Source organism: Tubulanus polymorphus, chromosome 8 (assembly GCF_964204645.1).
Source record: "Tubulanus polymorphus chromosome 8, tnTubPoly1.2, whole genome shotgun sequence".
NCBI classification, from domain to species: Eukaryota; Metazoa; Nemertea; class Palaeonemertea; order Tubulaniformes; family Tubulanidae; genus Tubulanus; species Tubulanus polymorphus.
In genome coordinates this window covers 13038204-13061265 of record NC_134032.1, presented here as the reverse complement: position 1 = coordinate 13061265, position 23062 = coordinate 13038204, and the positions used below count along the sequence as shown (strand labels likewise).

General features: G+C 41.1%; 4 protein-coding genes across 5 annotated transcripts; 1 reads left to right on the top strand and 3 right to left on the bottom strand.

The window, feature by feature from the left end:
* Nucleotides 1-1240: 1240 nt before the first annotated feature.
* On the bottom strand, nt 1241-4420 carry LOC141910232 (tubulin alpha-2/alpha-4 chain-like). 2 transcript variants are annotated; one of them, XM_074800949.1, is made up of 4 exons: nt 4258-4420; nt 3022-3179; nt 2713-2935; nt 1241-2463 (listed from the first exon to the last, which is right to left on the bottom strand). In XM_074800949.1, the coding sequence occupies exons 3-4, from the start codon at nt 2891-2893 to the stop codon at nt 1331-1333; spliced, it is 1314 nt and encodes a 437-aa protein (XP_074657050.1). In that variant the 5' UTR covers nt 2894-2935; nt 3022-3179; nt 4258-4420; the 3' UTR covers nt 1241-1330. The 2 variants fall into 2 exon arrangements, with proteins under 2 accessions (XP_074657050.1, XP_074657049.1); XM_074800948.1 differs by lacking the exon at nt 3022-3179 and having other exon boundaries at nt 4258-4418.
* Nucleotides 4421-4690: 270 nt separating this feature from the next.
* LOC141909700 (serine/threonine/tyrosine-interacting-like protein 1) lies at nt 4691-6652 on the bottom strand. Its single transcript, XM_074800282.1, has one exon. The coding sequence runs from the start codon at nt 6576-6578 to the stop codon at nt 5688-5690; it is 891 nt and encodes a 296-aa protein (XP_074656383.1). The 5' UTR covers nt 6579-6652; the 3' UTR covers nt 4691-5687.
* A 472-nt stretch (nt 6653-7124) lies between these two features.
* On the bottom strand, nt 7125-13441 carry LOC141909582 (60S ribosomal export protein NMD3-like). Its single transcript, XM_074800048.1, has 12 exons — nt 13389-13441; nt 12549-12683; nt 11886-12060; nt 11256-11384; nt 10814-10904; nt 10321-10496; nt 9647-9764; nt 9146-9291; nt 8882-8994; nt 8273-8452; nt 7686-7756; nt 7125-7332 (listed from the first exon to the last, which is right to left on the bottom strand). Exons 1-12 carry the CDS (start codon nt 13430-13432, stop codon nt 7193-7195), a joined length of 1518 nt encoding a protein of 505 aa, XP_074656149.1. The 5' UTR covers nt 13433-13441; the 3' UTR covers nt 7125-7192.
* Nucleotides 13442-13785: 344 nt separating this feature from the next.
* LOC141909499 (T-complex protein 1 subunit alpha-like) lies at nt 13786-23059 on the top strand. The gene is made up of 12 exons (XM_074799898.1): nt 13786-13865; nt 14560-14645; nt 15051-15179; nt 15606-15703; nt 16178-16288; nt 16884-17065; nt 17517-17643; nt 18048-18223; nt 18730-18853; nt 20513-20705; nt 21399-21562; nt 22449-23059. Exons 1-12 carry the CDS (start codon nt 13793-13795, stop codon nt 22660-22662), a joined length of 1677 nt encoding a protein of 558 aa, XP_074655999.1. The 5' UTR covers nt 13786-13792; the 3' UTR covers nt 22663-23059.
* The last annotated feature ends 3 nt before the right edge of the window (nt 23060-23062 follow it).

Genomic DNA, 23062 nt, shown 5'->3' with positions numbered 1-23062 from the left:
AGAGGTGTGGACTGTGTGTCGTGGACTGGTCTACCCCATCTGCAAAATTCAAATGTGCCCTCCAACCAGACTGGAAACATTGTTTTTCAAAACGAATTTTATAAAGCCAAAAAGCCCCTTTTGTCCTAATTTTTTCGTTGGAGGGTCACCAGAACCCCAGCAACGTATCTAGTGCAGCCCAAATCTGCCCTTTTCAAATGCCTGTTCCAATTTTCAAGTCCATCCCTTCAAAGAAACCTAGATCCGCCCTTGTTATAGTCCTTTAGTTAGTTCATCGTGTCCGGGATGAGCTGAACGCAGCGGGGTCAATCAAAAATTGAGGTCAATTTCTTTCGCCGAAAGCTGCTTCGTTGCTATACAGGTTCTCGCGACAAGAGGTCCGACGGAGCGGTTTTAAGAACATAAAATGGTTCAATGTCATCATCGCAGCTTTGATTGGAATACGGCATTTTACATTAATCGGTGTATATATGAATAAAAGAAAATTATTTATTGTAATTCGTTAAATAAAACAACGTTAAAAGTATGAATATAAAAATGTTATTATGATTGTCATTCTATTGTGATTGACCCCTAGAGTTTAATAACGCATATCGCATAGATCACCGTGTACGGTTTATAATAGACCACGCCTAAATTCTACCTGAATAGTTACCGTTGATGCCGGATCGAACTTAAGTTGATTCACTTGATACATGTAGGTGGCGCCCAGAACGGAACTTACATTCGGTTGTCTCTTTTCTTATCGATGTACAGTAGACCTCTCTGACTTTCAACTGACTCGGGCAAAAATTATTTTTCATTTTTCTGACTTCCGAACGTAACTTTTCTATACTTAGCTCAGACTTATAGGACCGATTTTACTGCTGGTCCCAAGTTTCCGGGTTGGCGAGGTTACGTCGTTCGGATGTCGGTTTCCTAAAGGTTAACCTTGTAAAAACCGCGTCTACACTAGCGCGTTGTACCCGGGTTCAACGAAAACCCGCGGTCGCGTTGAGCAGCTCTACTTTAAATGATGTCGTTAGTTACGTGGATAAATGGATAAATTCGTATAGAAAGTGAAAACATTGAGATGTGCTTGATCGATGACGTAGTTAGTCATTTTTTAATGTTCTATTATTAAAGTTTAAATGCACGGACAAAAAGCGACAGGGATATATATATATATATATATATATATATATATATATATATATATATATATATATATATATATATATATATATATATATATATATATATATATATATATATATATATAACGAAAGACAGAGAATTTGAATTTGTTATACATTCTTAAGACGATTGTCGAGAGGCCGTTCTACATCGTTCAATATTCTTCGTCGAGTTCATCTTCTTCGCCGTCTTCCGTCGAGTCGACGCCAACTTCTTCGTAATCTTTCTCCAACGCGGCCAAATCTTCGCGAGCCTCGGAGAACTCGCCCTCTTCCATACCCTCGCCGACGTACCAGTGAACGAACGCGCGTTTGGCGTACATCAGATCGAACTTGTGATCGAGACGAGCCCAGGCTTCAGCGATAGCGGTCGTGTTACTCAACATGCAGACGGCTCTCTGTACCTTAGCCAGATCACCTCCCGGTACGACAGTCGGCGGCTGGTAGTTGATACCGACTTTGAAACCGGTCGGACACCAATCGACGAACTGGATGGTTCTCTTGGTCTTGATGGTGGCGATGGCGGCGTTGACGTCTTTGGGGACGACATCTCCGCGGTACAGCATACAACAGGCCATGTATTTACCGTGACGTGGGTCGCATTTTACAAGTTGATTTGACGGCTCGAAACAAGCGTTGGTGATTTCAGCAACGGTCAACTGCTCGTGGTAAGCTTTCTCAGCGGAGATGACCGGGGCGTAGGTGGCCAGAGGGAAGTGAATTCGCGGGTACGGTACCAAATTCGTCTGGAACTCGGTCAAATCGACGTTCAAAGCACCATCGAAACGAAGAGAAGCGGTGATAGAGCTGACTATCTGACCAATAAGACGATTCAGGTTTGTGTAAGAAGGTCTTTCGATGTCCAAGTTACGACGACAGATATCGTAGATGGCTTCGTTGTCGACCATGAATGCGCAGTCGGAGTGCTCCAGAGTGGTATGCGTGGTCAAGATGGAGTTGTACGGCTCGACGACGGCTGTTGAAATCTGTGGGGCTGGGTAAACGGCGAACTCGAGTTTGGATTTCTTTCCATAATCGACGGACAGTCGTTCCATCAACAGGGAGGTAAAACCGGACCCGGTACCTCCGCCGAACGAGTGGAAGATCAGGAAACCCTGGAGACCGGTACATTGGTCGGCTAACTTTCTGATTCGGTCGAGAACCAGGTCGACAAGCTCTTTACCAATCGTGTAGTGACCACGAGCGTAGTTATTGGCGGCATCTTCTTTACCGGTGATCAGTTGTTCGGGGTGGAACAGTTGACGGTAGGTTCCAGTACGGACCTCATCTGTAATGATAAAGACAAAATCACATTTCAAACATTTGAAGTAATTTGAAAAAACCCATCAGGTACCAGTCTGCATGCAGCCTCGACCCTGCAACCCCACGTGACCCCTTATCACAGTTTCATAGAATTTGTGGTCGTCACACTATTTATATACGGGTATATGATCAGGATTTCAACACCGACATTTTTGAACTTCAAACACTAGGGGATGGCTCTCTTAGGCCGAAGATACATTTCGAGTCAACTTACCGACTACGGTTGGTTCCAGGTCGACGAACACGGCTCGGGGCACGTGTTTACCGGCGCCGGTTTCGCTGAAGAACGTGTTGAAACTGTCGTCGCCGCCTCCGATAGTTTTATCGCTGGGCATTCGACCATCGGGCTGGATACCGTGCTCCAGACAATACAGCTCCCAACAGGCATTGCCCATCTGTACACCGGCCTGTCCGACATGGATGGAGATACATTCACGCTGAAAGAAAGAATCGAAATCAATTCCATGAGCTGATGGCCGATAAAACCGTAGACATATACCAAACCAGGAAAATACGGTTTTACCGGGTATATGAAAAGGTTTACCCCTGCGAGGGTTTTAAAATGGCAATTGTTTTAGTTATTGCGCTTAGTTGATTCTCCTTCTGTACACGGAATCCTAACTTATCTCCATTATAGGTTTTCGACGCGCATTGCTGCTGGATAGGTCTTGACATCTGCAACTGATCAAGATGGTATAAGTGGCATTTTGAAGTTTTTCTTGCATGGGTAAAGTTTGATCCGGTAATGTATCTTCGGCTATCAGAAGGTGATGGAACAAGTATTTTCTAATCAGTTCCCAACTGGAAGTTTATAAATGTCTCCATGGCAAAGTTGATGCCCCAGCAGCTGGCACGATGTATGATTTTAATGCTTGAAGGTAGTTAAGGCTTTCATCAAGTGACTTCCCTCCTTGCATATTGGATAATTTATAAGCCAGTAATGACAGTACAGTAGTACACAGCCGAATATGATACTAGGTCTAATCTGACAATTTGACGTGTATAATCAATGTGAAAATCACCCAGACATGTACAGTTAGAAGCACAGCTGGTGCATAAACTATGATTCATGCATTTATGGCAGCACACTGAAGGCCTACATGTATTAGATGCTAATGCATGTAGATTTATAGCATCGAAAAAGGTGCAGCCATACATTGTGAACTGCAAATGTAGCCTGGAGCCAACACAACCCGCTTGTCTTTGTTTGTACATTGTATTGATGGAATGTCTCTAAATAACGTCTTGCAAAAAATCTGGCGGTAAAATATAAAGGGAAAAGGTCTGGCATAAATTATAGAAAGGAAAAAGTTGGTTGATCATTTAACCTCGACTCTTCAGCGATAAACGATCATGAGGTCCTTTGTATGAGAAACTAGGTTGAACACATTTCCTGGCAGGGATTCCATCATGATACCACCACCATAACCAAACAGTGTCAAGTGGCCGCTTCAAGTACATAATGACTACGTGTAGAGGTTTTCGTAGCGAAAGGTAATCAAGGCTACGGTCGTCAAGAAGTTTGCAACCAATTTACTCCCATTTTATGTACAAAGGGTTTCAACGGCAAAGATTTAAAATGACGTCACAGACGAACAGGCTACCGCGGTACCACGTGAGACCTCATTCGCGTGACGTCACACCATCATGGCCAATGTGACGCACGCGAACCAACATCGCACGTGCGGTAATGATTACATGATCACGATCATTAAGAGTCTTTAATATTATGGCAGCAAAATAGCACTAAAACACTTACCATGATTGATATGATCTAGTCGTTGATAAGTCCGATGAAAAAAACTCTTCGAAAAACGTGATTTAAGCTGCTTTTTGTAGTCTTTTAATTCACAACTGCGACGTACGATGAGTCTGCGTGTGAAGTAACAGACACGTCATAGACTGCGTCGATATTTATAGAGCACGTAGCGCTGCGCCTTCAGCCTGCCGGAATTCACCGAGCGACGAGTTCCCGATTCCCATTGGTCGATATCGCTTCACGGACATTTCCGAGCTTACAAGGGCGGGAATTGTTTACATGAGTCATCGGTTACTCATCGTGAGCGCACTTTACCGAGAATACCAACTATTATTAGACATACGGGTACTTTTATTTTATGACAAAATTGAAACGATTGACACCGTCATTTTTGAGCTTAAATTTAAACTCACGTAAATCAAAATTGAAACAATTGTATATATGTACTAGATTTAAAATTCATTCATCGAAAAATTTCATGAAAAATTAATTTTTTTATTCAACCACCAGTAAACAGATTACAATCTCATAACTTATACGTAACAATATTTTTGACATCATAATTTATGAACAACAAACAATAAGGGGTCATTCATTTATTATGTGTACGCATTGGGGAGGGCCGAGCCCAGTGCAATTGCGTATATTTGTCTGTTGCTTTATGGCGGATTTTGCGTTGAAAACTTCTAATTTTATGCGTACGCACTTAAAGAATGATCCTATAGAATCAGTTAAAAAACTATGCCCCATACGCAGTAGACGTTCTGAGGCGGTCCTTTTATTTCGAGACAACCGGAATTTACATATTATCTATGCCTCACAGATCATTGATGGCTCAGCAATCAAAATCCGTATTTGCCCATAAAGAATTATCAACTTGTCTCCCATAAAACTTAAACAGAAGACAGAAACTCATCACATGATGATAGATAGTCACCGCGACACCGATACTGGTGGCACACGATTTAGAATTTGTCTTCTTAGAATTCTAGTGAAAAAAAAAGAGAGTACAGTAACTGAAATGTGGAAACTGGATGATTGTTCCTGTAATTGGAGCCTTTATCAACTTGAAATAAAAACGTAGCTTTTTATGCGATAGATCGCTCGCTCAGAGCAGAGCCGTTGCGGAAGGGATTTTTCAGTGGCGAGGCTTTTTTCCGAATTTCCGGCTTTTTTCCGGGTGTGGGGGCCCTCCCCCAGAAAAATTTTGAAAATTCAATAAGTCGTGAGCAACCACCTAGTACACAGAACGACGAGCTGCTACGCACTACATCGAGCTTTTGAAAAAGCACAAACAAATTTTTGGTTAAGCAAAAAAGTGGGGCGGCTTTTGCCACCCCTGTTCCGACGGCTCTGCAGAATCAACTAATTATCTTAATCTATAAGTTTATTTTGGCAGGAGAGGAGTGAATTACTAGCTCAGATACATCTTACAATCTTGGATCACTGATATCCGTTACGCATTCCCCGAATTTAGTTTCTTCCCATTTAGACAATTGTTGAATAAATCCTCGATTCGGACGCACGGTCATTCCGCACTGCTGGACGTGCTTATAAGCCGCATCCAACGGATAATTATAAGTATGAATCAAATACGCCAAAATGATAGCCACGCTACGACTTATTCCTAAATCCGAATACACCAAAACCACTTGGTCCCTGTTCTTGTAATTGTCTATTACGCGGCAAGCTTTTTCGAAGTATTTCGAAATATCAGCCTCCGCGCAATCAGTCACCGGAACGTCTATAACGTCCGGATTCTCTGGAGCAACGTCTTCGGCTTCGTTCATCGTACAGTTGATGGCGCACTTAATTTTAACGTCTTTGAAAATGTAAGGAGCGCTGCCTTGGCGCTTGTTGCCCAGATAAAGCAAACCGGGTATAATTTCTATCGGGTAGGTTTTGAAATCTTCCAGTTCCTGCGGCATGTAGATGGTCTCCTGCGTGCGCAAGAACGGATACAGCGCCGAAAATTCTTCGTAACCGCCGCGGAGTATTTTCACGTTGTTCTTGCTGCCGTTGTTGAACATGATCGAGGCGCTTCGAACGGCTCGACTTGGCTCTTCAACCGACTGCGTGTTGCCGTCGTACACAATGACATGCTCTTTACATTCCAGTTCAGCATTGTACGGCACGATAAAATTCCCTTCGTCGTCTTCGGGCGACTTTTTCGAAGTGATAACGTGGCTTTCGTTGAATTCGCACTTCGACCGAGCGTCCAATAGCAGTAGATAGTTTTGATCACTAACGCACGGATATTCGGTCGATTGATTGAGAATGTTGTAAAGTTCAGTCGGTTCTATGAGCTCCAACCCTTCCATCACTTCGGTTCCGTGTTAAAAAAACTATGCGCTCTTTTTCAGAATTTTCTCACGAATGTTTACACGAGTTTCTAGGCTACCCCGAGTGTTGCATCGATTTACACCATTCAAATATTTCGAATAATTCTATTGACAGATAGACAAATCTATCATAAGTCAAAATTTGTTTTTAATTAACAAAAAGCAAGAATATGAACAAAATTGGAGTAATTCGTGCGTAGATATGATGAATTTATTGAAACTCGATATGTTGTAGCAACAATTTTATATAGATTTTTTTAACAGTAGATGGCAGCACGTCCTGGTGTAGACGGGTTCAGGATCGAGTAAAACTAAACTAAACTCGGACCGGCAAAATTGATCAGAGATGAGTGAGGGTCAAAACGCGTAAGGACGTCGGAAAATGATTTCGCCCAAGCCAATCTAAAGTCTGAACTGGCCATAGCCGAATTAGGAAATCGTTTACTGCATTCAGTATTCCGTGGTCATATGCTTGAGAATGATGCAAACATTTAACAAAGAAAAAACCCCAAGGAAATTAGATCTATATATGATAATTTATTTCAACACATCAATCATCACAGTTCACACGTGAATCGCGAGTTTTTCCCTGTTCACTCGATCATATCGTCACCTTCGCCCCCGGTGGCATCATTGCTAATGTGAAGGTCGTCTAACATCTCTTGTAAACTGATTTTCGGGGCTTCATCGCCGTATTCCGAATCGTCCGTTTCAACTGCAACTTTTTCGCGATCTGAAACGACAAAATTGAAATGATATTTATCAAGAATGACGAAAAAGGATGTTATTTCAATCATACATTGATCACCGCTTTATTCGCACTATTCGTGACTAATGAAATAAATCAGTCCGGTTTAAGAGGTGACTTATCAGGTTAAGAATGGGGTTACTGGCACCGCTACTTTGGCAAGCAAGTAGATACTCAGTAACAGCGCCTCAATTCTACTATATTAATTCTATTAAATTCGAATCAACTTTTCTCATTAGCGGTTTGATAATATTCGGCTTCAAAAAGGAAATTTTTGTATATTTCACCGGAATAACCCAATGCATCGCCACTACATCGCAAATAGACGAAATGCTTACCCAAATAGATATCAACGTTTTGTCTGTAGTCCACGTCCTCTTCCAGGTCGTTCAAGAAATCGTTGTAATCCCTGTGCATAGAATAAATAAATGTGACAACAATTTTTAATTCATCTTAAGTTCGCTGTTCAAGGTTTTATGACCCATCATAACTGATATCAATCTGCAGCTTGGACACTCAACCAGACGTTCGATGCTTTATGCAATAATCGTGACCAGTCTAGACTTTCACAGAGCAATTCACCCAAGACATTTTCTATTGATAATGAACTGATAAATTTACTACAAACATCCACGGGCGGATCCCCTGTCACAAGAAAGCAAGTTTGTTTGTCTGTTTGCTTTACGTTGTTCAGATCTTGGTTTCCCAAGACTAACCCTATTGGATTTTTCATTTAACCTCATGATGGGACGGCCTTTAAGTGTTGCCCGCACACTGTAAGCAGCCAGCAGGACTCGAACCCACTCGCCACTCAGCACTGATAGTGGATGCAACAGCATACGCCTTATCTCACTGAGCTAAATAGGCCGCTTGTTCCAGGCTGCAGATTGATAATGGGGATAAGAATCGATGAGATGTTGCGTACCGTTGAATGCTGCTTCCGTCGTCGATGTCGCGATTTAAATGTTTCAGTTTCCAGCGACGTCGACGCATACGACGCGTGTTGTCGCCGTAGACTTTCTTGATGAGGACCACGTCGGGAATTTGCTCCTGTTTCATTTTGTCCAAGTTCGCGTCGTTGACGTTAGCATTCGACAAATCAAACCTGAAATGATCGTTTCGGCACAAAAGGATGAATTACTCAGTTATGACTTAGATGTTTTTAGGACCAGTCTAAGACTATCTTAGTTTTATTTTCTATGTTTTACCCTCAACAGGCTAACCACCACACAGGGTATCAATGATATTCAATGTTTCTTTTTTCAAGGGAAGAGAGACGACTAATGAAGAATTTAAACAGCGGTTTCAGCAATCAGTCATTGATATCATTGATCCAAAGTTCACGGATCCCGAATCCTTGTGTTGGCTAAGTTTCTTAGCCCCTAAATCGGGAAAAAGAAACTGTGAGCCTGCCAATAAGGTCTTGAGTGGCGCTCAGTGGGTTGAGTGATAACAAATTTCACAAACCCGCTAATGCAACAAGTGCTGCTCAGCGGGTTTAGGGGGTTGTAAAACCCCCGAAAAAACAACATACCCCAGAACGGAATCACCGGCTAGCAGTAAATGTCCAAGATGAGTACGGCAATGTTTAGGCTCTTCAACCCCGACTTCACTGGCCTTCACAACATACACGTCAGCCAATACATGCTATAAGGAAAAGATTTTTTAATAAAAGGCATTCAAAAAGCGTGGCCAAACTTCCCGTTTACCACAGAAGAGAATGGAAAATATTACAAGGTAGCCACTTTCTGAGTTTTCCAGGTCAGTGGCCACAGTTCGAATACAGTATTTTCGTTACCTTGACAGATTCGCGACCGTGTCCGCTAGCGAGGTGTTTATCACCGATGATATCGACTTGCATGACCAGGTATTCGACTAGTTGTTTCGGACCGCAAATCACCGTGAAAGGCGAACGCCAAAACACGTTACTATTCACCTCGGCAACTGAAGTGAAAAGGAAAACAAAAACGTTTTATTTCAGATGATACAATATCCGTACATTCAGACTTCTGATGGTGAATGTCTGAATGGGTGAGCAGCAAAATAAACACTTTCTAAGTGACAGGAGCAGTTTAAGTAGAGACATCCTTATAGAGCGCTAGACTATTTGGCAATTTTGGAAAATTCAACCCCAGTGCGTTGTTGCATGCTATTTGGTGTCTACACCCAGGTGCAGCGTAAGATTTTAGTTACTAATATTTACATGGATACACCGTTGTGCGATGTATGAGCAAATCCATCACCGATTTCTACACCGCACTGGAAGGGTTAAATAACATAAAGCAGCGTCGATACTTACTCTGACAGGTATTCGGGTCGATTAGATGAATTGTTTGCGTCACTCGGTTACAGACGGCTATTCGACCTAGATTACCGAGTTGCTGAGCTAGTTTCGCCGGAAGACACACGATTTCATCCTAAAACCGCAAAAACAAAAACCAGAAACATGAACGCGTTTATCTCAAAGCATTTCGAGAACCAGTCCAGACCAGACAATCAGAATATCTGATTTTAGTAGTTTTCACCAAAATTGAGAGTTATTTGCCATAAAAAATCGTATGTAGTTTAATTCAAAATGAAATTATTCCGATTTTGAAAGTAGTTTGATATGTTTGCGTACTTGGGCTCCTTGAAAGAATAAGAATTATCTGAAAAAGTGGTCGTAGTCAGCTCAGTTTGAGGTTCAGTAACAGTTCACCAACTTAACAGTCCAGTAAGGGGTTATTCATTTATTACGTACGCATTAGGGGAGGGTGGAGGAGTAAGTGCAATTGCGTACTGTAATGCTTAATGTATATGAAAAAATGGCTGATTTTGCGTACAGAACGGGAGGGGGGGTTGAAAAATTCAAATTTTATGCGTAAGTAATAAATGAATGATCCCTAAAAGTTCACAAACTTAAAAAAGTTTTTCAAGGAATCGAAAATCAAGTTGTATAATCTAGCGGATCAGTATTTGTGTTTTATGACTTGCCTTACACACGGGAACTATTTCGACCGAGTAAGTATATTTGTAGTTGTACAAATTACTCCTTTGATCGTGCGATATTAACTGTTGTGACGTCTGGTATCGACACGGTACGACGGCCAGCAGAAAATCCGTGAACTTTCGAGCGTCTTGTTTATTCGCGTAGAAGAAATCCATTCCATCTGAAACCGAGTACAGTACAAAAGTTCTTTAAAACGCCACTCTTGAGACCAATGAAAAACGTGACGTTATAATGAATGGTATTTCTATTGAATTTGAGTTTTTGCTAATTTGTTCTCTCAAAAAGGTTGGCGTTACGTGAGCAGTTGGATTAAAAAGATCATGATCGAACTAACTATAACAGACCCAACAGTTAAAGAAATGAACTGTTTACAAACTTTATCGCAGTTTACAGAAGTGACATGGCTGATTAGGAGAAAGAAGGCATAGTAGGCCCTCTTTCATTTTTCTAAGCCTAAATGGATATCATTTTTGTTACCTGTCAGTGTTTTGATACTAGTTGTATTGGTGTGGGCTTTATGCTTCAATATCAACTGTTCCAAGTAAAATAATGTCTTCTTATGCGCCGTCTACAGAAAGTAAATAAAGCAAAAAATAAAAAGACAAGGCGATTTTCGAACAATGCCCAGCACCAAAAATTCATCATGAATTTTTGCCAGCACCAGTTTCTTTTCTGGCTGTTTAGGATTAGGGTTCTTAAGATCAGGGAATCCAAATTTTCCTAGTATTTCCATGATTTTCACTGCACCCTGACCTAAGATTTCCAGATTGGATTTGGGCATATCCTCAGGGTTGAAGTGGTTTCTCATGGCACTTGTAACCAGCAGATCAAGACACCAAAATTCAAATTCTCGGATTTTCAACAAAAGACTCGGAATTCCTACAGGGGTAAAAGGAATCGGGAATTGCCTGGATTTTACCTTTTGTCGAACTTGGACAACAGCCTTCCAGTAATCTTTGGCTTCGACGCGATGACAGTCGTCGCACATCTGATTACTGACGATATACTCGACGATAAACGTCTGTTGTAAAATAGCACCGTTATTCACCTGTCAATCAATTAGAATCGTTTCATGTGGTTTAAAATCTTACAATTCATTCATTTCTTATTGAATCATGCGGCCAATAATAGCATTATCCAAATTCCCCGAGTATTTCAAGGTTTTTTTTTGAAAAATTTGCCGAAATTCCCAGTTTTCCCACCCTCCCTCGCCAGGGATTCGAACCATTGCTAGACTCAGCCATGCCACGAACCGCTGCCACACTAAACCGGGTGTTCAGGTTAACCCCTCGAAAACTTGCAGCACCAATCAGATTGCTCGTTGTATAATCGCTGAGGCAAATTTCACGGAAGAACTATAAATGGGAAAAACCCAGATTAAAATAAAACGGGCTAGTGTGGCAGGTTTTCATACCGTGGCAATCTCGATGTTATCAGGTTCGAATTCCTGCCGGTAGAGGATGAGTTTGTTTTCCAGATTTTCCTCATCCCGACTAACAAAATCATTCACGAAAGTCGTCTCTGCCGTGGACATGAAATCAGATATTACCTCTTTCTGAATGGTTAACTTCACTTTGATACGTTTCGAATGCGGTTCTGTCCACACGAACGAGGCGTCGATCAGTCGCACTTTACTCAAACCTTTCAACTTTTTCAGACAAATTGACAACAATTCCCTTGACTCAAGAGCTGCAGGAACCCAAGCGGCCGGAGGCTGGTGATATCTGCAGGATAGAAAAAAGTTATGCAACATAATGGCTTAACCCTTCCAGACAGTGCCGACTGATTTATATCCGCGAGTGCAGGGCTCAGTTTCACAAAAAAATTAAACTAAATTTTTGGTGTAATTGCCAATGGTTACTTCATGTTTTCAATGAGGACAACAATTCAAATTAAACCGTTTTAGGCTTAAACTTTTTCGTGAAACTGTCCCCGCGGGGCTGGTTGCGCAGTCATGGCTTAGACTTAAGACCAGTCTAAGATCAACTTAGTTCTATAGCCAATCTAACAATTTAAGACTAGGGCTCGGTTTCACAAAAAAGATAAACTCAAATTTTTGGTGTAATTGCCAATGGTTACGTCATGTTTTCAACGAGGACAATAATTCAAACTTAACCGTTTTAGGCTTAAACTTTTTCGTGAAACTAGGCCATGGAGATGATTTGAAAATTTAAAGACTAAATTTTGAATTAACAGGGTTTATTGACAATACCTTTCACAGTTCCTGCAGAAATGAAGCGCCATCTGTTTCGGTATTCCTTCAGTGATGTCGACCTGTGAGCGTAAACACGCCACACACATGTTCGCAGGGTTCGGTTCAATTTGAACTCCACACTCGCAACACAAGCTGCAAAAACAACCAAATAATATCATTTGTCGGATAGCAAACCAGAGCAGAGGGGTCAATACTTCTTCAGTACTCAGAGGTCAGGGTTCACCCAGTCCTGTTGTGTGGCTGTCTCCACAGTGATCTACGATCCTTGTGTAACCGATCTGTGTGTGGTACATCAGACACTAAGATTCTTGGTAAAAGGTCAGGGATGCCCCGGTCACCTGGTGGTGCCCTGTGTAGGTCTCACAGGATTCAGCCTTTCTTAATTTGACTGAAGTGAAGTTGAGCCCTTTTTTCGAATAGACACTCTGATTGACATTTTCTGAAACCGCGGAAATTGCACTTCTTTGCATGTGTAGGGATAATATTTTCATTTTTCACTAACAACGTTACATAAGGTCATACATAGAACTTGAATTGCCCAAAACAGGAAAAAGTAGAATTTTCGGAATCATGTTTTTAGTTTCTCTCCTCTTATTTCCTGACCCTACTATACTCTAGTGGCGTAGTAGTGTTGGCCTTTTTTTTGGAACTGGCCTGTGTGACGTAACTGTGGCCCGTCATCGTGGACGTGGACAAGATAACGATGATGGGGGTCTCTGAATGGAGAGACCAGGACCAGGTAAACTTTATTTAGAACGAATCAGGCCGCGTCTATCTCTACTTTTAAAACCTTAAAATCACGAGTCAATCCGTGAACGTCCAGGCAGCTGAACTTACATATATCCCACATGTTGATCGCCAACAATTTCCAGCGCCTCCATCTTGTTTCTGTAAAGAATAAACCTTTCATGGCGAAACGATGATACCCTTCAATGAATAGAATATCGATATTTTGGGATTTTTGAGATATAGAATGTATGAAAAATTATAAAATTATCTTATAAATTATTAAATGTAACTAAAAAGCAAGTAAAATGATTGATGATAAAATTTATCGAAGGTTTTCACTGAACAACGTTTCAGCCAATCGGTCTGGTTGTCTAAATGGATTAAGGTTAAATCATACTCGTGACCGTACTGTCAGCATATGTTCTACTACAGCAAATGGTGACGTATTCAATCTCTCTACGCTACGATATAATCACGGCCGTAAAAAATTCCTCGTGCACTAACAATCCAAGATGGCTGACACTATGGCAACTCTGTCCGTCGGTGGTGAAAGAACCACCGGACAATCGATCAGGACACAAAACGGTAGGATATATTTATATTTTTATGGGAGAGGATTTTATTTTCTTTCTTTGAAGAGGTGCGACAGTCGCCTACCACTGTTTGGGGTCCAGTGAACGCTGGTTTAATTCTCACCAGACTTGCCCGCCGGCCGGGCGGCTCCGACCGTCACTTTTGCCGGTTCCTTCTAGAAAAATCCATCAAGTGATTCATCCTGCGGACACGTTGTTAATTGGAAATAATCCACGCTTGAGAAAATTTAAGCTTAAAAAAGAATTACCCACACTTACGATGAGGGTCCTAGATACACATGAGCTGGGATTAGCTGTCGCCAAATGGACTTCGAGTTTCAAAGTAAATGGACAAGACAGGGCTTGTCACTTTATTTAGACTCATTTGACCTGGGGATTTTCAACAGAATCCTAAGTACCACTTCACTGGAAACCTTAAGTGCGTGTGGTATATCGCTCTCAATGATGACCAGGCCCTGATTCAAGTACGTGCAAAGCTTGCTAGTCTCAGTCTTTTTGGACAGAGGCGTCGTAAACCGGCCACTTTCAGGATTCAGTTAGTAAAGCCACCAATTCTCTTTTACATAGGTTTTCAACAGGAAACTGTTGTAAATCTCTTTGCTATTTGTTTCTGGTCCCCTGCTTTCAGATGTTTACGTGATAATTAGTTACTAATACAGTAATACTAATTGGTTAATTGTTTTTAGTTATGGCAGCTTCAAGCATAGCTAATATCGTGAAAAGCAGCTTAGGTCCTGTCGGGTTGGACAAGATGTTGGTTGATGATATCGGGGTAAGTTTTGGTGAATCTTACAGAATTAATTCAATTGAAATGTGGAAGAAATTGTAGCGCGAAAGACCTAGAAACTGTTTGCAACACCTGCAGACCTGGAGGACCTTCTATTGCTGTAGGAGTTGATGTCCTGCTGAACACTAGCACACCTGGTGGATCCTCACTTGCCACAAGTAGAATCCTATATTGCTGCAGTAGTTGATGTCCTACAGCACACTAGCGCACCTGGTAGATCCTCACTTGCCACAAGTGGAATCCTCTATCGCCACAGTAGTTGATGTCCTGCTGAACGCTAGCTCACCTGGTGGATCCTCACTTGCCAGTAGAATTAGAATTCGTATTTGCACTTGGTGATTGATATCTTACTCACTAGCAACACCTGCCAATAATGATCATTATTTGTAGGACGTGACGATCACGAATGATGGCGCCACCATACTGAAAATGTTGGAAGTAGAACATGCTGCGGCAAAGATTCTCGTTGAGTTGGCTCAGCTTCAGGACGAGGAAGTTGGCGACGGAACGACTTCTGTTGTAAGTGCAGCGAAATTCCCAGACACGCTCACGCATTGGTATCTAAAATGTTGAATTTCAGAAATTTATAAGTTCTGGTTTAAAAAAATTCTACAGTAAACCTTACCTTAAACTCAGACAAACTGGGGCCCGTAAAATCCATGAAACAAAGTCCGAGTTATGGATATCATATGTTAGGAAGTCAGAAAAATGATTTTGTTTTTGTCAAGAGTTAGCCATAAGTCCGAGTTGCCCATGTCCGAGTAAGGCGAAGTTCACTCTACCTATTTGTCTGAATTGGTTGCCACACAAAAATATCATGGAGTCATGGAATTAGTTCGGTTATGCTATGAATCCTAGAAGGGGTGATTCCAGGTTATACTCGCATAAAACTGGACCCTTTCGAAGATTTTTGACGTATAGACATTTTCTTATTTTTTCGTACAGGTGATTATTGCTGCGGAGTTGTTAAAGAACGCCGATGAACTGGTGACAAATAAAATACATCCCACATCGATTATAACTGGATATAGATTAGCTTGCAAGTGAGTACTGCTTATAAACTGCTTTAAAAGTGAATGACTGTATGAATTTATTTTCTCAAATATATGAACATGGGAATACAAATTTTGTTTGATTACAACTACATATTAATTGAAAATTGACATATTTGAGGAGGACACCCCTAAGCCCTAAGAGCTGTACCTGAAGTGGGGATAATAAGAGTGGTCTGATTAATATGAATATTTGCAGGATTTAAGTTCCGGAATTTTACTTGAAAAAACGTCGTGGAAGTTTCAGCAATAAGATATATGGGGCCGGTTGCTCAGACGTTGGTTAAGAGTTAACTGGTGGATCAGAGTTACAAAGCTATTTCAATTGTCATTATGGCAATTATCCACTGGTTAGCTCTAACAGTTGAGTTACCAGCTCCTGTCCACTTAGAAAAACAAATGTTTTATATTTTGTTGTATGGCCAGACGATTTGTAATTTAAATTGCCCGATTTTACCATTTCAGAGAAGCTTGTAAGTACATCCAAGAACATTTGACGTTAGGAGTTGATGAACTCGGCAAGGACAGCATCATCAATGCAGCGAAAACCAGCATGGCGAGCAAAGTCATCGGATCATATCCTTTTATTGACATGATTATGATATTTGTCGTTAGTTATGGATCAATCGGAAGTCTCGACGATCAATTTTAATAAACTTGATGATAATTGTCTGGGGCCAGTTGTTGAATGGATGGTAGTTAACCAGTGGATATATTCTATGGTAGTATTGAATTGTTAACTGTTATTATTGACTTAAAACCAATAGACACCTCGTGTTTGTAGTTCATTTTTCGATTAATTCATTTGTGAATTTTCAATTGAAAATGTATCAGATGGAAATACTGGACACAAGTGAAGTGTAGATGGTCAGTTTTTGAAAGTGTGCTGATGAAATGTCTAATATCTGGTGTTTTTAGTTCATTTTCAATCGAAAATGTCTGATGAAGCTCCGAACAATGACATGAAGCGTGGGCGATAAAAATTGGAAGAATGGTGATAAAGAATCTTTGCATTTATTCAAAGTTTGATTAAAGGTTCACTTAAGTCACCCATAAATAAGAATAACGCGTACAATTAGTTAAAATCAGTGGCGTGTTGGTCTAATCTAGTGGCCTGGTTATGACTTAAATAATTTGCTGAATGAGAAAATTTCCCTTGACGTTTTTCCACTGACGCCGACTTCTTCTCGAACATGGTCGTCGACGCGGCGAACGCGATTAAGGTATCCGACGGTAAAGGCGGACACCGTTATCCGATCAAAGCTATCAACGTTTTGAAAGCGCACGGCCAGAGCAGTCGCGAGAGTCAAATGATTAACGGATACGCGTTGAACTGCACGGTCGCTTCTCAATGTAAGTATTGACTCGTTACACCAGCGATCATGCGACATTATTGTCAGGTCTTCGATTTCTTAATCGCACGACTCGAAAAACGAGTGAATTTAGCGAAATTAGAATCACATTTGTGAAACAATTGTAAATTCGGTCTCGATTATCTAGATTTATAACGTTGACGGTTAAAAGTGGTTGTGTTCGAACGAGAAAGTTGGCAGATTATCATCGTTTAATTTTCTTTAAAATGAATCGTAACGTGAAGCTATGTTTTAAGAGTGTTTAGAAGTTGTCAGCCAACTTCAGTTGTGAACCGATTGGAATACACTTCTGACCGGCTTCTCAGATCAATCCCAGGCGCGCATGTTGCCCCGAATCCCTGGTTGCCGTTTCATAGAATGATCTTGTTTGTTAGCTAGTACTTGACATTTCAGTGTATTATTTAATGGTAAATTATTTCTGTTAATTTCAGTGATGGTGAAGAAGATCACGAACGCGAAGATCGCGTGTTTGGATTTCAACCTGCAGAAAGCTAAGATGAAGATGGGCGTGCAAGTGTTGGTATCCGACCCGCAGAAATTAGACGCCATCAGACAAAGGTACGTTTATTAACTCGAAATTTACAGAATCAAAGAAAGTGCATTACTTGTCCAGCAGATCAGGGAAAAATATGGGGATTCTGACTTTTCTTGAAAATCATAGAAAAGTGTTGAAAATTTCAATTGATGGTGACGAGTGGCATAAGGAACCTCTTGATAAGAAACAGCCCTCACTGAGGATATCTTATAATTCAATCACGGAATTTGAATTGATGGTGTCTTGTTGTTCTTGCTGATGATGAGTGGCACAAGGGACATCTTGATAAGAAACAGCTCTCACTAAGGATAACTTTATTTAATCAAGGAATTTTTGGTTCCCTGATCTGAACGAACCCTCACCGATGTTCATCATCAAACGGTCGAAAGCCTACCACATCGTATTGTGATCTATTTTATTTCGCCAGGGAATCCGACATCACGAAGGAACGAATCGAGAAAATCCTCGCGACCGGCGCCAACGTGATCCTCACGACGGGTGGAATCGATGATCTGTGTTTGAAGTATTTCGTCGAGGTCGGCGCGATGGCCGTGCGACGTTGTAAGAAGGCCGATCTGAAACGTATCGCTAAAGCCACCGGAGGTAAGTGTGCTTTATCGGGTTGATGCGATAATTTGTGAAAAATGGATATCTTGATCATTGAAATTGGGAAAAACTTCGGAATTTTGGAAAAAATAATTCCCAGTCTGGAAATTTGAAAAATTTTCCTCAAATCAGGGAAATATTTTGGAAATTCATTTACATTTCACACATTGCATTTGCCAACGCAACTTTCTTCAGCAATTTCTCTTGAAAAGTCACCTTAATCAACCAGTAACCATTAAAATGTAGTATAATGATATCTGTCCATTTTTATGTAGGCCCCATTTTCCATTCGGATAAATCAACCATGAAATACTTGGGAATTTTTAAGTCATGTAACTGTGGGAACAGTGATATTTATATGCTATGAGCTCAGAATTTACGCACAAGAATTCAAATCGTTGGACCATTTCCTGAAAATTAAAGATAAACAGCAGATAAATAGGGACGGTAACACAATGAACTTCGAATGTGTATTTTCATTTGCTTGTGTATTTTCTCTGCAGGTCAGTTAGTTATGACGATGGCCAATCTAGAAGGAGATGAGTCATTCGACGCCACTAATCTCGGTCAGGCCGATGAAGTCGTGCAGGAACGTATCTGCGACGATGAGCTGATCCTTATCAAAGGGTACGTAAGATAGCCAGGGTGGCCACTTAACAGGAAATCGGTGAAAAGTCGGGGAATTCTGACTTTTTAGCCCACTTGGGACTTTAGTCCCAGCGGGCTATTGCGTTCACTTTTCGTCCGTCCGTCCGTCCATCCATAGACGGAATCCAGTTATTTTGGGAAGTTTTGAAGACGCTTCAAGGTAACGTCTTGATATTTGGGTTACACATGTATCTACCCTAGACACATCTTCAGCCCAAAAACTGCCCCCGTCAGAATCAAGATGGCCGACTGGCAGCCATTGTTGTTCGCCAAAATCAGCACTTTTTACACATTTTTGAACTTTTTGAGGGAAATTTTGAAGACGCTTTGATCAATTACCTTGATCTTTCGGATATATGTGAATCCCCCCAGGGCCCATCAACATAACAAAAATTGGGTCGATCGGACTCAAGATGGCCGTCCTATGACCTTTTTAGTGCCCAAAAATGTTAATTTTGGCCCAAATTCTGAGTCCTGTAGCTTCCTACTGGTTTATCATTTCTCATTGCAATTTGTGATGGGTATTCTTTGGAAAGGGATGTTTTATACCTGAGACAGGTATTTTTCATCAGCCAATTATGACGCAATTGGCGGCCATCTTGGTGTCACCAGTACTCATTCGTAAGTGGGAAAAAGTTTTTCCACATAATATTGATACCTAAGCATATTTTGCAACCACAATCAATTAGAAAGTTGTAGCTCATAACGTGTTCTATGATTGTGGTGAGTTTCATGGTAATTGGATTTTGTATATGGCCACCAGGGGGCGTTGAATAATACAATATCTTAGCGTTTCTTTATTATATTCGTACCTATGCATATTTTGTAACCACAATCAATTGCAAAGTTGTAGCTCATGACATCATCTATGATTGTTGCGAGTTTTAAGGACATAAGTTTATCTATATGGTCACCAGGGAGCGTTGAATAGTAGAATAACTTAGTATTTCTTTATTATATTGGTACCTAGGCATATTTTGCTACCATGATCAATTGCAAAGTTGTAGTTCATGACATGTTCTATGATTGTGGTGAGTTTCGAGGTCATTGGGTTTTGAATATGGTCACCAGGGGGCGGTGAATAGTAGAATGACTTAGTATTTCCATATTAAATTGGTAACGAGGCATATTTTGTTATCACAATCAATTACAAAATCGTAGTTGCTGACAGGTTCTATGATTGTGGTGAGTTTCAAGGTCATTGGTTTTTGTGAATGGTCACCAGGGGGCGTTGAATGTTGAAATTGTTAGATTGTTGAGCATTTGAAACCACTTCCCAAGTGGGCATGGTGTCCCTGGACCCCTAGTCTTGAAAAAAATGAATTTTGTAAAATAGCTTAACGTCAGGGGAATTTGATGAGAGTGCTAAATTGCGTATAAAATCAAACAGTTTCCGTGCGACTTTGTTCGATGAAATCTTCTCTAACTTCTTGTAAACTGCTTATATCCAGGAATGACGATCTGTAGGGACCCTGCTTGTGCGTGCTAGCAAACCTAGTGGATACACGCTTTGCCACTGACTACTGCACACTAGCGCACCTGGTGGATCCTCACTTGCCACAAATGGAATCCTAGATTGTCATGATCAACTGTGAAGTCCTCGTATCTCGTATATTTTTTTTTTTTTTTAAATTTCAGAACGAAGGCTCGCACAGCTGCGTCAATTATTCTCCGCGGTGCCAACGACTTCATGGTCGACGAAATGGAACGGTCGATACACGACGCCCTCTGCGTGGTGAAACGAGTACTAGAATCGAAATCGCTCGTACCCGGCGGTGGAGCGGTCGAGGCTGCGTTATCGATCTATCTGGAAAATTACGCAACTTCTCTGGTATGTTCTCTTCGATATATTAAAACTGTTTAACTGTGCACATATCAATCTGGATCCAGTTCCACAGTTGTGAGTTAGAGTTAGAATTAGTTCATTTTCAATGAGTTAACTGTGGTGAGTCAAATCTTAACTCACAACTGTGGAACTGGGTCCTGCAGCCTAAAATCAAACCTTAATCACCGGGCTTTTACATATCAGGGAATTCTGGTTTTATTTTCCCTGCACAGAAAGTTTGGCTCTGATTTCTCTTGAAAATCGGAGAAACGTCGGGGAATCTAAATTTTTGGCATCTTGTTGTTTTTGCTGGTGTTGAGTGGCACGAGGAACCTCTTGAGTAAAATTAAACGGCTGTTATGAGGATATGATTTAATCAAGGAATCGTTGGTTAAATGGGTCTGGAGAATATCGGGGAATTTCTGATTCCCACTGATCATGTAACTCAACATTGTGTGAAGTGTGGATGATCACTACTTGAAAGTTTTCTGGTGAAAAACCTAGTTTCTAGTGTTTGCAGTCCATTTTCGATTAGAAACGTCTCTGGTGAAGTCCTAAATGCATGTCAGAAAGCAATATTGTCAAAACTTCACGCAGATGGTTGCGAATCTGAAGGGGGCGGGTGGTTCCAGCCTGCAGATTGACACCTGCCGTATAAGCTAAGCTGTATGTAAAAATCTTGTTTATTTTATGTTACAGAGTTCTAGGGAGCAGTTAGCTATTGCCGAGTTTGCGCGTTCGTTACTGGTGATTCCGAAACAGCTCGCGGTCAACGCCGCGCAAGATTCCACGGACCTCGTCGCGAAACTGCGGGCCTATCACAATTCATCTCAAACGAAGTCGGAACACGCCGATCTAAAATGGTAATTATAATGATAATAATAGCAATATAAGTGTATTTCTTTACTAAAGAGATACAATACAGAATACAGAAATACAGTCATCACTATTACATAAAAGAAAAGTTACAGAAAGTACTTCTACACTGTGAAGCGTAGAAAAGAAAAAGGGCAAAAAAGGGGGTATACTTTTAATGAAAAAAGCCTTACGCCCTGGCGGAAATTATAATACTGCATATTTCATTCTAACCCCCTCCTTAGGAAATGTGTCCACTAGGGTATGGGTTAGTACCATGACAGGGTATTTCACATCGTCATCAAGTTCAAATCCCTCGAAATGATATGTCTACTAAGACGAGGGTCTTATTATGACATTAGGCGCCGATCCAGGATTTTTTCGCGGGTTCATAAACAATGTTAATAAATGTTAAACTGTCGACTAAAATCTCTAATGATAGGGGGCCTATACGACATATTGTTTGGCCAAACATAAGATGGTATGGTACCGATTACCTGGTACTGTTCGCCCACTTTGTCTTGAGTACATTCCTTCAAGAAAAGGATTAGAAAACTTTTTTGGTAGCTGAGCAGGGGGTTCACGTCCTCTGAACCCCCCTTTCCTCTGGATCCGCACCTGACATCATCCTGCCTCAGTATATGTACATTTAACTGGTTAATAATTCAGTGATGAAATGAGTACCAATTATCTGGTACTGTCCGCCCACTTTGTCTTGAGTACAATTCCTTCAAGAAAACGCTTAAAAAATTGTTTTGGTAGCTGAGCAGGGGGATCGAAACCCCCCTCTAGATCCACACCTGACATCATCCTGCCGCAGTATACCGGTATGTACATTTAACTGGTTAATAATTCAGTGATGAAAATGAGTTTTCCATTCTCTTTCGTATTCAGGGTCGGGCTCGACTTGTACGAAGGCGTCGTTCGCGACAACAAGAAAGCCGGCGTGTTCGAGCCGGCGATATCGAAGATCAAGAGTTTGAAATTCGCCACCGAAGCCGCGATCACCATTCTACGAATCGACGACATGATCAAACTGGCGCCGGAAAACAAAGGCCAGGGCGGTCCGTCGTATCAACAAGCCGTCAATTCCGGAATGCTCGGTTAACTTAAGAATGAATGATTAGCTTTGTAAGATTCGAATTATACGGTTAAGCCGGCTTAATCCAGATTTCGATCTGATCCTGTTCGTCATTCATACGGTTCGTCCGTACATGAATTTTAAGCATCTGGAAATTGATATTCGAATGATCCGGATTAAGCTGGTTTTACTGCGTATTATGAACATATATCGACTGAATTCAAGAAAAGTTCTCGCGAGTTCCTTTTTATTGTCGCTAAATTACGGTTTAAAACAAACAGAATTTCTTTCGAAGGGTTCGAATTCTCATGAAAAAGAAAATTGCGCTGCCCATCTGTGAAGCATCTGATCAAATTATTATAACTTGAGTTGAGTGATTATACGGTCTAAACGGTATCTGTGCTGCCATCTATGTAATAAATTATCT